The 13,587-nt window shown below is 36.6% G+C and overlaps 1 protein-coding gene across 3 annotated transcripts in view; it reads right to left on the reverse strand.

The window, feature by feature from the left end:
- Positions 1–5,408: 5,408 nt before the first annotated feature.
- The window catches only part of LOC145266453 (uncharacterized), a 435,170-nt gene continuing 426,991 nt past the window's right edge, over positions 5,409–13,587 (reverse strand). For all 3 annotated transcript variants that reach the window (XM_080122131.1, XM_080122130.1, XM_080122132.1), the window contains one exon: positions 5,409–8,092. In XM_080122131.1, the coding sequence (XP_079978257.1) occupies positions 6,489–8,092 (1,604 nt within the window). In that variant the 3' untranslated portion in view covers positions 5,409–6,488. The remainder of the gene's footprint in view (positions 8,093–13,587) is intronic.

Below are 13,587 nucleotides of genomic sequence, written 5' to 3' on the forward strand. Positions count from 1 at the left end.
CCAAAGGACAGCGATCAGGATGAGGTATTTGAACATGTTTGTGAGCTCCTAGAGGAAAACGATGAAGAACAGCTCACAATATTGGACTTTGTCACTGAAATGGAAAAATACTTGCATGGTAGTAAATCCACAGTGTACAGTAATCAATATCTCAAAGAAAAGCTTCTAAGTCGATATGGGAACTATATTCGTGCCTGACAGCTATAGTTGCATCAAAAACATTGTGAAATTTAGGGAAAAAAACCTGACATTCTTCATGAATACTACGATTTACTTTGGAAGGACACTGAGGAATCACAAAAATGAGCAATTCTTCAAACCGCAGCAAAACTCATCAAAACTGATATCAAGACAACTGTTGAGTCAGTGGAGGATACGTATTCTACAACTGCAAAACTGAAACTAGCAGCAGTATTAAATTTTATCCCAGCCAGTTTGCGGTTCTTGTTGCAACATCTGTTGCTGGCATCGGGCAAGCAGTCATTCAAGCAGTGCACCACTTGTATAGATCACGATTCTTGATTGACAGTCTTTCAACCATGGGATTTGCTTCATCATATCCAGAAGTACAAAGATTTGAATTGAATGTGGCATGTTCACTTGCTCACATGATATATGTGATTGCAAATGGGCATTTTTGGGGAAATGTCTTTTCACTTCAACAAGAGTATGCCTAGTTAGCAAGGCATGATGCACCTGCTGCATAAGAACTATAAACATCCGGGAAAATCTTCAGTACAATGTCTTCCAACGATAGACATGAACCCAGGAGATAAAACATGTATCCATCCACCCTAGATTATCTATGCAGTCTATCGTCAAAACATAATGTGTCAACTATTATAACTTTTGGAAGGCAGTTACAAATGATAGTCTAATTAGGAATGTGATACTGTTGCTTGGCACTTTCCATACTTTGATGAATGTATTGGGCGGCATTGGGACTTTAATGGATGGCACTGAACTCAAGGAGATCATGGAGACAGTATATGGTGAAAATGCCGTCGTACACATGATGAAAGTAAAGGAAGTGCAACAAGCATTTCATGGCCACCTGCTGGCAGATCAGTGTCTCACACATCAAATTGTTGCCAAGATCATGAAGGATGAACCTGGTTTTTCAGGACCAAGTGGAGACACTTGGGCGATTGTTGATAGAGATTGGCGAGTGTGATTTAGATTCATTAATGGAATCAGATTGCATAAACAGAATTCACAACATTTTTACTGAGAAAAAGGACGAACTGGCAATCGACCTCCAAGGCTACCAAACTATGGATAAATTATCAGTACATGTGAAGTATAGCTATGGCACTTGTTTCAGCTGATTGAATTGGATCTTGGAAGATGCATCTCAGTGCTGTCTCAGCTTGCCTGCCAATATTCGCGGCTGCTGGCCATCCGGATTATCTGAAGTCGGCTTGTTTACATCTTCAAAAGATGTATGCATTGAAAGACAACAATCCTGAAGTGCATCAGAAGTTTCACTCTAGGTTTTACATAATCTGACACAGCAATACTGGGCTGGTCTTGGCTCTGCACTAGTGATTCAGCAGATACTAATGCGCTCACTCAAAAGCCAAGGCAGGTTGACATGAGGGAGTGGAATGTCCAGGCACCAGAAAACAATTTGGGCAATGTCATCCACTGTGTCATTTTGTTACAACCTTGCCATGCAAGATCTTACCGAAACAAATTATGTAACAAGTGGAAAACCTAAGGAGTTGTCTGCCTCTCAGTTAAAAAGAGATGAGATAGATCTCAGAAAAGTTTAAGAAAAACTAAACAGTATTACACCGTTTTCAGCTGATGCATCGTTATGCAACATCATCACAGGAATCAATGCCAATGGAGACGTTAATGTGCAGGACCTCTTTGAAATCAGAAAAATTGTTAAAAAAAATGGATGGACAATTGGTATTTTCCTACTCTCACAATTGGAGTTTGAATGCAAAACTCTAACATCCAGCAAGAATGTGAAATTGTCTGCAGATCGTAACAGTGACCCAGCACTCCTGTTTCAGAGGCTTCTCGTAGTCTTTCAGATGGGAAATCTTCGAATAGATGATATCAAATCCTATAAACTGTGTCTATACCCAATGTATTGTTTGAGGGAAAAGGCCTCTTGCATCAGACACACAAACCACAACTTGCCAAAGCAATCAGAAACTATGTAAAAATAAAATCAGACCGTGGTGTGCAGCACAACATACTAGATGGAGGATCTCTGCTTCACCATCTGAAATGGAAGAAAGGGAGCACCTACAATTGGATTGCAAACGATTATGGTTAATTCACTGTCAAAGACTATGGAAGAGCGACTGTGGTGTTTGATGGTTATGATGTTGGACCAAGTATAAAGGACTGTGTGCATCAGAAGCGAAGTCGAAAGCAGAATGTAAAGAAGGTGAACATTAGTGAGGCGACAATATTTTCTGGGATAAAGAATGACTTCTTGTCAAATGGGGCAAACAAGTAGACACTTATCCAACCGATCATGGAACGAATGAAGCAGAAAGGATGTGATGTTATTCAATCAGAAGCAGATGCTGATGTTGAGATTGCAAAGCAGCCATAAGTATGTCTGCTTTCAGACAGACAAGCCTTATTGGAGAAGACATAGATCTTGTTCTCTTGCTGTTTCATACAGAGGTTTCCAGATGTACTACACTCTGACATGGTGACGTCATACGTCTATAAGGTCCTCAAACAGGTGCTTGGTTAAGCAGTTTGCAATGACGTATTGTTTATGCTTGTCTTTACAGGATGTGATTTGTTGTCCAGAGTGTTCAGGATTGGAATGAAGTCGGGGTTACAACGAATCATTAAAAGAGAAAAGACAATGAAAGACTGTTCAAACCGAGTATTCATCGAATTTCAACCGGCACTAGCAGAAAAAGCATGTAATTTATCAAGGCAGTAATTGAGGCTGAAGGTAATTACATTGAATAGATGTTAGCACTGCTACAAAATCAAGTTACCTGAATTGATTTTTTCAATAAAAGTATTAAAATAAAATTGTAATATTGTTTTGTAGTATTGTTTTCTTTAGGGCAACAATTTTATCATTCCACCTGTAATTGCTTCTTCAGATTAAACAAAAATTTTTTAAGTCTTTAAACTTTATGGCGATTTCATTATTAAAAAAATTATTAAACAAATTTTATTATTTAGATGAATGTAAATATGTAGGCTGCTCGGTTTTAATAAATTTGAATTTTGAAGCCTTTTTCATTAAAACTTACAAGAATTACATATGAAACTAACAACATTTTAAAATGCTTAAAATAATGTAATTCATCCTGTGACGTTAATTCTGGCATCCCACATTAAATTGTTATTGTTTCTTCTGAAAGTGCGCATTCATTCTTTCCGTATATGACTGATTTCACATGTTCTCAACTGCTTTTTGAAATTCACTTATTTCCTCTAGTTTTTTTTTTTGTTCATTTGTTTTTATCACCAAGATGATTCCACAAAGAATCGAAAACGTTTGTGATACATATGGAACATGCATTCATTTTTTTTATTTTGACCCAAAAAATCATGAAAACAATTGATAAAATAATTAAAGGTATAATCAAACGGAAAATTGTGTTATATTTTACAGTGTTTGCTTAAATGAAAGAACGCTTCCTAAATACACACACACACACACACACATATATATATATATATATACAGATTATCACAAGGACTACGGCTTGAGTGTTATAAAAGCACTTGAAAAACGTGTGTTACATCTAAGATAATAAAAAGTTTGGAATGTTTGTGGCTTTTCATTTATAAATATACAATTTCGTTCATTTGCCGTGTTATCATCATCATCATCACCACCATATTGAGTTTAACCTTGGAGTCATATGATGATGGGTTGGATGGCTTTAGAAATTATTTCTAGCTAGGTTTTCCGTCCTTCTTTTTCTCAAATGCATCTTAATCACTTCCTTCCATATTTTCATTGCCTCACCCCTCTTACATCAACTGCTTTGCACCTATTAATCCAAGTATTCTCAGGCCACATCTGGACAGAGGCTACTTAGAGTAGCCTATCCTGCCTTGACAGAGTTCAGAACTGGCTTCAAAGCCTGGTAAGTAATATTCTTTTCTCCCTACAACCTCTTTCTCACAGAATTTACATTGCAAGCCTTTCTCTTCTTTATTATTATTTCCATGGTAAGTGCTCACATGAGCTTCAATCTATTCCCCCCCCCACGCCAAACTTTCACAAAAACACTCGTCTAGCAACAACCACAAGCAACAATTTCTTCTACTCTCTATCTGAACGTAGATTCCATGAACAAAGCTTCTTCCCTAAAACTGCTCGCCTATAGAACTCAGTCCACTGGCATGCTTTCCAGCTGACTGCAACATGGTCATCTTCAAGTCCAATGTAAACAAGTTTTTGATGTCTCCACCCCCCCTTAAATAATCAAATTCTACCCAGCTTCCACTCCCATCGATCACTAAGCTGTCACCTCAGTGACCACCTTACACTCATTAACCTTTATCTACAAGTGACTCCTTGTAAAAAAATAAAGTCCCCTGTCCTCTACACATCTCTTTATATTGTACAGATTTAATATTCCTCTGAGGTCAACAGATGTAAATCTGTCTTTAAGGTTCACATTATATCATTCTCATTATTTCTGTCCTTGCAATACATATCCTCAACTCTAATTCACTACGTTTCACTTCTATACATCATCACACTGCACCATACATAGGCATGATATACCTTTTTGCAGTTCCGGTTAATAAAAACAATTCCTGAACTTACTCGATCTACTCTTGCAATCACATTAACACTAATTACCCCTTGTGATCTAATGGTATCTTTAAGGTAACAAAATTCTGGACAATTTCAGTAGCCTCATCATCCAAATATATTACCGCCCCCCCCCAGTTCTCAGCTGATTCCATTAAAAGAAAGATAAAAACGTAATCAATTTTTACAAGCCGTCCAACACATGCCAACAAAATAGATGTTAATTAATAAATGTTCCCAAAATTACAGTTGCTTTGGAGTATTTTAAAAGGTTCTAAAAAACAATGTGGCCGCAACATCTTGTTTAAAATTTAAACATTTCAAATTTCCATTGGATGTGATTCATAAACATTTGATACCAATTAAGCAAGATTCCTTGAATTTCAAATCCTTTTTAAGACTTCTTAAACTTAAGCTCTAAATTTTAGACATTTTCTAAAAGCAAAATCATTTAATGGCTTATAATCAAAATAAAACAAAGGATTCTAGACATAAGGTTTAATACCATTACATCTTGATTTTAATCTTTGTAAAAGTACATAAAAGTGGTTTAACACTTGTTTGTTTTATTGGGGGGGGGGGTAATTTTACTTGTCCAAGAACTGGTATTTTTAAATAAATAAATAAATAAAACAAAATGTTCAAATTTTTTAAAGTTCTTTATTGGCTCATATAACTGATGTTTTGGTCAATGAGAGCTTTTGCAAGGAATAGTGTGATGAATGGCCTTAGCCAATTTATGTAAAATATGTGAAAATATATCGTTTGTGAAATTATTTTTTTAACCACGTTTTGAATGTATTATTGTTTTATTCACTGTTTATGAACTGTCGAATCTTTCATTCAAAGCCAATATTTATGAGAGTATAGGATGACCTCACTGAAAAATGTCACCCATAGAATGCTCAATAAGATTCACCATCCCTTTCGCAATCCAACTATATTTGGTACAAATATTGTTGTATGTTAGCTCTCTTCATGATAATTTTGACCAACATTAAGTTTAAGATAACATTACAGGCAAAAATCTGGGAGGTTAAGGTCAAGTGAGTGTGAAGCCCATTCAGAATCCCGCTTCCTACTGATGAGACGATTACTAAAGTGTCCCTACAGCCATTCCAACAATTGTGGGGGGTTCCTCCATCCTATAGAAACCACTATTTATCACCTTCATCTTTTCATCTTTCCAAAACTTAGCAAGCATCAAGCAACTTTCAGTATTGATCATGACTGAATGTTCATTCTCATCTTCAAATGAACCAATGTTCTCAGGTTTTCCTATTGCAACCTATGCAGTTCACTTGATGTAGTGGCTTTTGCAAATAATCTTCTGGTAGATTACAATTTCCCACATTTCAAATAATTCATTGGAATAGTTGTGGGGGGACACTTCTGTAATCATCTCATCAGTAGAAGGTGTCATCCTGAATGGGCTTTACATGTTTAAATGTGGACAAAACAAAGACTATTGGACATTTATGATTGAAACTTGGTGGACAAGCCAGACACAGACTAAAGTTTATTTGTAGCAAATATGGTTGGATTGTTGATGGGATAGTGAATTTGATTACCGATTCCATGAGTGGTATATTTTTTTTTTGGTGTGTGGTGGTGGGGGAGGGGGTCACATGGTATATGTCACTGATTCATACATAATGTCCCGTTACATTTCATTGGAAAGACAAAATCTGCGTGTTGAAAATCTAAATGGTTGAAAAGCTTATACAACTCCAACAACTTGAAAATCATCATTGTAACGACCACGGGAGTTTGACTGGCGAGGTGTCCCATCATTATCTTTGGAGTTATTACCCTGAGAATTGCGGGCAGCATAAGATCTGGGGCGTGGTGTCCCATGAGAATTGTCTGATTTGTGTGCAGGCATTTGTTGGTTGTTCAACAGGGGAGACTCATGTGGATCACCTGCAGTGACCTGCCAGCCATCGCGTGTGTTTTCAGCGGAGGCTGAACGGTTTGCTGCATGCACACTATGACGTTTCTTCTGTCGACGGTGTTGTCCTGTACTATCGGGTGTCGGCTCGTGGCTCCTAGAACTCTCCCTCAGATTCAGTTCTCGAGTCTCATGCACAAGATTTTCAACAGGGCATTCGTGAGTCGCATTCGGAACAACCGTGTTGAAACTCTGCTCGCTGCTCTCACCTGGGCCTACCCGGGGTTGTTGAGTACTATTACCAGCGACACCTACCTCCTTGCCACAGACGGGACAGCTAGTACTTGTATGGTGATGATGATGATGGTGATGATGGTTATGTTCAAAGAGTGTGCTCGATTCCAAGTAAGAACACGCTTCGGGAAATTCCTCAGCAATTTTCGCAGTGGGGATATCGACAGCACAGTTTTCATTGCTGTCATACAGACTATTCCGTACGCCTTTCTTGGAGTGATGTCGATGCTTGTGAGCTGACCGTTTTCTGTACACTCGATGCAGTCTTTTTGATATGCGCACCGGTTCCACATCGTGTTTGGACGACACATTCTGCGATAGATTAACCTTCAGGTCCTCAACATTTAAACCGATGCAGTTCACGCCAGAATCACGTGAGAAGGCATACATTGAGTATTTATTTGGAAGTTTACCCTTATACTCGATGCTGATATCATTCCCAGTGTAATCATCGCAGCAGGCATAACGTTCAACCTTCTTGCGTTGTTTATTCACTTTCAATACGACTTCTTGTGCATGTTCCGTACACGCATGCGCTGAATGGGTCGTCCGAGGGGAATTGGTTTTACTGCTATTCTTTTTCAAGCATTTATGCTGACTGCTGCGGTGTTTTGAGGATTCATTAGCCTGGCCATCAAGGCATGATGTATGTTGACTCCGATGTTTTGATGGTGTCTCATTTGGCAGGGTCTCATAGCAAGGAGAATCATCAATAACCGACCACCGATTGGTTAAACCCTGCATGTCATGATCTTTCGCATGTTTTGAACTGTGTTGAGGGGTTTCCTTCAGGCCTGGCTGATCTGGATAAGCTTGCTCAGAACTGAGTGGTGGAAGACTGACAACCGGTGGAAGAGTGGCAGACTTTATCTTGACAGGCACACCTGCAGGGTTATCTTTACTGAGAGTGGCGTTGGGGTCGTGTACAGTATACAGGTAGTGCCACGTGTTGGATTTCGTCACCTGCTGTTCGCTAATCCACTTCTCTGTTCGGCGTTGTTTCTCCAATTGCTGTTGATACCATTGCCACTCTGGGGGAGGAAACTGAGCGGAAAACGTTGCATACTCAACCTCCTTGCTGGGGGAGGCTTTCTTTTTATAGCGGCCGAATAACTTGCCAAACAACGTAGTTTTTTCACCTGGATAAAAGAAAAGAAAAATAAATGAATAAAAAGGAAGGTTTAAAATAGGACGAAAAATATTTTTGTAATTATACATCCCCTCAAGAATTATAGTGTAGCAATATATATATATATATATATACACACACACACACACACACACAAAAAAAAGGATGTTCCAAAAGTAATGCCACCAATTTTTATTCCATTTGAAAGCATCTCTTTCTTCCAAAATCTTGGACTGACAACAACCCAATGTGGAACAGACCTGTCGCTCCAACTTCTCTTGAGATTCAACAGAACTCACCTGGCCTTTTGGCTCAGGGTTCAACTAAGACGAGAATACAAACAAGCCAACATGGCTATCGCCACATATGAACTTCAATGCGGTACACACACAAGCTTTCTTTTCTCTAATCTTTCGTGACACACATTTCCACAACTACTTTAGACACAAACACACATGAACACTTCTCTCTTTCAATGGATCTGTATAATCATCAACGTCTCTACACAGAAACTTTTTGCACGACTAACTCGTTTTCTTATTGTTTCTAATAAAGATAACCAATAAAGTTATTTTAAAATTGCCTAAGGAAAAATAGGGCCTGGCAGTATTTTTGTCATTGCCACAAAACATAAGAATGCGTTCGACACTTAGACATCACAGATATTGGCCAAACTGATGGATTAAAAATAATGATGGAAAAATTGAACGAGATATATTTAAGGGATGAAAACACGGTGGCATACATGTCATTCAAGGAATTTTACTTTTACAAAAGAGTTGCTGGAATAAACATAAACGACTTTTTGGTACGTTATGAATTCTTATACCAGAAATTACATAAATACAGAATTTCTCTGCCGGAAGGAGTCTAAGCATTTTTTGTTTTAAATGTAACAAATGTATTTAATAAGAAAATGAAAAATTAGCGATGACAACACGTGGAAGTCCAACTTATGCAGCAATGAAAGATACTTTAAAAAAGTGTTTTCTCATATTTCTTCATTGGAATGCAAAGCAGTTCCTGCTATCAAGGAAGAAATTGAAACTAAATTTCAATTGGAATGGAAGTAAAAAGGAACAAAAATTCTATTGAGAAAAAAAAACAAATCCAATGGACAAACAAGGAAGGACAATGCGTTGCTTTAAATGTGGTTCTATTAGGCATTTTTCCAGAGACTGTACTGGTTTTAGTCCTAGAAATATTAACACTGTTGTAGATTCAAACCATGTACACCTCTCATTAATTCCGAGTCTTGTTATCGAACATTGATAAATGATTCCAAAATAAAAAAGTCCAATCTTGTAAAAGAGATACTGTGTATGGCAGTGTTGGATTCTGCCCGTTCTTGAACTGTTACTGGAGAACTTTGGTTTAGTGAATTTTTTTATACATTAAATGACCGAGGTAATCGGTTAGGGAAGACTTAAATCCAACAGGACATTTTGTTTTAGTGGCGGAGAGGAGGTAAAGGCAATTAAAGCAGTTAAATTTCCGGTAACTACAGGCATAAAAAGTGTCAGTTCACACATAGAGGCTGACATTGTCAAAAATGATTTACTCTTATTACTACGTCATAAATCAATGAAAACTGCTGACACGATACTAGATTTTAAAAGTGACAGTTGTAAGATTTTAGGCAGATTTATAAAATTGCAAAAACAACTTCTGAACATTATAGTCTTCCATTGACAAATATGCTTTTGCAAGCTGAAAAGTCACCAACACTTTAAAAAAAATGCTCAAGAATGGAGAAAAGAACAAAAGCTGAGAAAGTACATCAAAAGAGAAATTGGTATCATTGGTGAGATACAGTAGAGCAGGTTATAAGGACTTTCTGGCTCTTATTAAGAATGTCTGTGATCCATGTTCAGTTTGTTTAAATTTTGGGGTAAAGAGGGCTGATGTGTATTGATTCGACATGGAGGAACATTTTACAAGATGTATCCATGTCACACGTGAACAAAGACCTTGGAAGACCAAGGAATAAAGAAAATACAATTCCCTTAAATGAGATGAATGAAGTCTTGGAAGAGGAAGTTGAAGATCAACATGATGAAAATTCCAATACTAACAGGGAGGAACTGAAAAACTATACTACAAAGCCGAGTAAAGGGAAAATAGGGGAATGTAAAATTATTGACAGTAATGAGTGAAAAAAAGGAAAGATTATGAGTACACAACCAAAATCAACTGGAAATTATGGCCATTGGCAGAATATAGAAGCAGCTGCAGAAAATGAATGTCCAGTGTGTATCAATTGGGACAAAGTTTATAAGTAGCGAAAACTTCCCCATGTAACAGAAGGAAATCATGAAGAACATGTTTTCCTCACAACTGAACAAGAACAAGTAAAAGATGTGATTGATGCAAAGGAGAAAGAAATGAAAAACATGAAAACTCATGAAGTTTATGAATGTGTCCCTAACATAAGTCAAAGATGCATATGAACAAGATGGGTGATAACAGAGAAAGTTAAGGACAACAATTCACAAGAAAATTCACTAAACCTAAAAACAGACTCTCCAAGATGTAGCCATGAAGCTATGCGTCTCGTAATGTTAACAGCCTCTATTAAGAATTGGCAGGTTGAGACCCTTGATTTCACCTCAACATTTTTGCAAGGTGATATGTTAGAGAAGTATTTCTCAGACCACCATCTGAGGCTTGTACAGAGTCACAGAAAGCTGAAGAGATGTATTTATGGATGCTTATGAAGAGAAGCAAATTCATGCTTTTCGTACTGTAGTTAATATTGTAGAAGATCAGCAAAGTGGCCTTATATTTCTTGATGCACCCGGAGGTACAAGAAAGATATTTGTTAGTAAACGAATTCTTGCAAAAGTTAGGTCAGACGACAAAATATCTATGGTGTCATCAGGTACTGCAGCTACTCTTTTTCCTGATGGTAGAACAGTTCAGTCAACATTTAAATTGCCATACTCCTTAACAAAAGATTCTGATTAGTTTTGCCAAATAGAACAAGGATTAGATTTATCTAAAGTTTTACATAATTGTTTCGTGATCATATAGGATGAGTGTACAATTGCATATAAAAAGCATTTGAAGTTCCAGATAAAACATTGCAAGAGATGTGATGTTGTCATAGGTGGAATCACACTTTTATTATCCAGTGACTTCCGATAAAAACTTCTTATTCTTCCACATGGAAGTCCTGCTAAACAGCTTAATATTTGCATTGTCATATTTGTGGAAGTACATAAAGACTGTTACATTATCTACAAACATGTATGTACATCTCAATAATGCCTCCCTGCTTATAAAAATGATGGAAAAGATGCAACAACCAGTTGTGGATAGATTGCATATTACTCCAGGTATTGCAGTAATTGATTCATCACTCATAGAACTTTAGAGTAAATGGAGGACAATTCTAACTCCTAAAATCGGCATGATACATGCTATCAATGAACAACCGCTGGATAAAATTAAAGTTGATATCTGACTGTCCAGTTGTGTTACTCCAGAATCTTGATGCTTCAAGACTATACTTTTTGTGTTTCTGTTTTGCATTAACAGTGTGGGGTCTGTGTTTGTGCCGGACAAATAATTCAATAGTTCAACGTTGTGTATGGAATTTCTTGAGTATTTACTTTCTTGGGCAATGCCGGGACACATGTATTTATAATTACACATACACAAATACACATGCAAAAAACTTACAATCTTGGTTGTTATTTTAACAAATATTGTGTCTGATGTAACCCCCAATCCTTTGCAGATATATTTTATCAAACATATTTTTATGTTGAACTCGGAGACATACGTGTAGCAGTAGTACTATAAACAAACAACAACAGAAGCTGCAACAATCCATCATTAATGATGGCTTGAATATCTGTTTGACTTCTAAGCTTGGCGCTAATTGGAGCAAACATTTAACTGCAATTTTAATTAGCCCAATCAGAAACAATTTCTCTGCCTTTTTATCTACTATTGTACATCATCCCATACGATCAAGAAACAACTATGTAAAACTTTAGATGAATCTGATCCAGGAAGAAGAGTAGCTGCAATACCCGATGACACCATACAAGGTCGCAGAATTTATAAAAGGGAGTGCTCACTATTATTCCTCCTCTCTTTGGTTGCAAGAAACCTCTCGCTGTTTATTCATCCATGTTGCTCGAATCAATAAAAAAAACTTCTCTCTTGGCCTGAAAACTTCCCACTTTTAGCAGTGGCTAATAGTGTCGGCAAAAAGACTTCCAAATCCAACATGACAACACCTGTGTACGTGTGAACTTACATCATTACATGTGTAATATGCACAAACATGCGAACACACATGAACTTCACCTGCATTTAACATACGTACATTTGTACTTTGAACTCTCTTTGAAGAACATTCACATATGAACTATTAAACGTTTCCTACATACAAGATATTTATCCAACGCACAAACTTTCAAACATTTTCCTTCGTCCAGACTCCTACACATATTCTCTTCTACTGAAAATCCTCTTTTATCACATGTTAACGAAGATGGCTTAATAAAGTTATTATAAATGTTAGAAATAAACTTTGTCCTTTTTCTATCTACAGAATTTCAAACTGAACTTTCCATTTAATTTAAGGTAATAGTTTATTTTATCAGATTCAGTGTTTCTTTGATCTGGTGATGGTGAAAAAAAAAATTACTGTAATATCCATTTTTTTAGCATCACAATGCATTAAGAGTTTTTTACTTTTTATTACCTTTTTTCATTCTTACTGTGATAGTCGTTTCAAAAACAGCACAAACTAAATTTAAACGGTAAGTCATCTTGCCTATTCTTTTATATTAAACTAGTTGTGAGAGATAGAGAAGGGAGGCAATCGGGGGTGGAGATGGGGGGTTAGAAAGAATAATTTTAAAAGGAAAACTTTTTCTATTTTGTTATCCTTGCCTCCGGGCAACGCCGGGTAGCCCTGCTAGTTTTATATAAATAGAAAATAAAGAGTTGCGTGAGAAAATAGTTATTTCCAGAATAAAATGAATATTTTCTCACAAAATACCCAGTGCAGATTCTTGTGAACAATTTGCAGATTTTGTCAGAAAATAAGTCTTGCGTTTCTATTGCTTTTGAGGATCGTTCTCACACATTTACCATACATTTTCATACATTTACCATACATTTTCATACCAACATTTGAAAACTAGTAAAAACGTTATAAAAAATTAGTCACTTTTTGCTCACTCTATTTTAAGTATATTAGAGGAAAATCTGACTCGTTAGATCACCTATTAAGCTCGGGTAAGATTGCTTGAATCAGAAAAAAGTGAGTTTGCAAAACCAGTCAAATGTTAAAAATAAAATCCAAAATTAGTCTCTTCCAGCTCACTTTATCTTAGTCTTTTTATCTCTACAGAGGCGATTGGTTATTTTGTTTTATATCATATTAATATCAATCCATTTCAAGTTATTTAATGTAAAATCCAGTCATTTTGAAAAATAATTCCTATGCTTCAAGTTGTTTGTATCTTCAAATATTTAATCATC

The sequence above is a fragment of the Euprymna scolopes genome, chromosome 41, assembly GCF_053919585.1.
Source record: "Euprymna scolopes isolate OS-2025 chromosome 41, ASM5391958v1, whole genome shotgun sequence".
Classification (NCBI taxonomy): Eukaryota; Metazoa; Mollusca; class Cephalopoda; order Sepiida; family Sepiolidae; genus Euprymna; species Euprymna scolopes.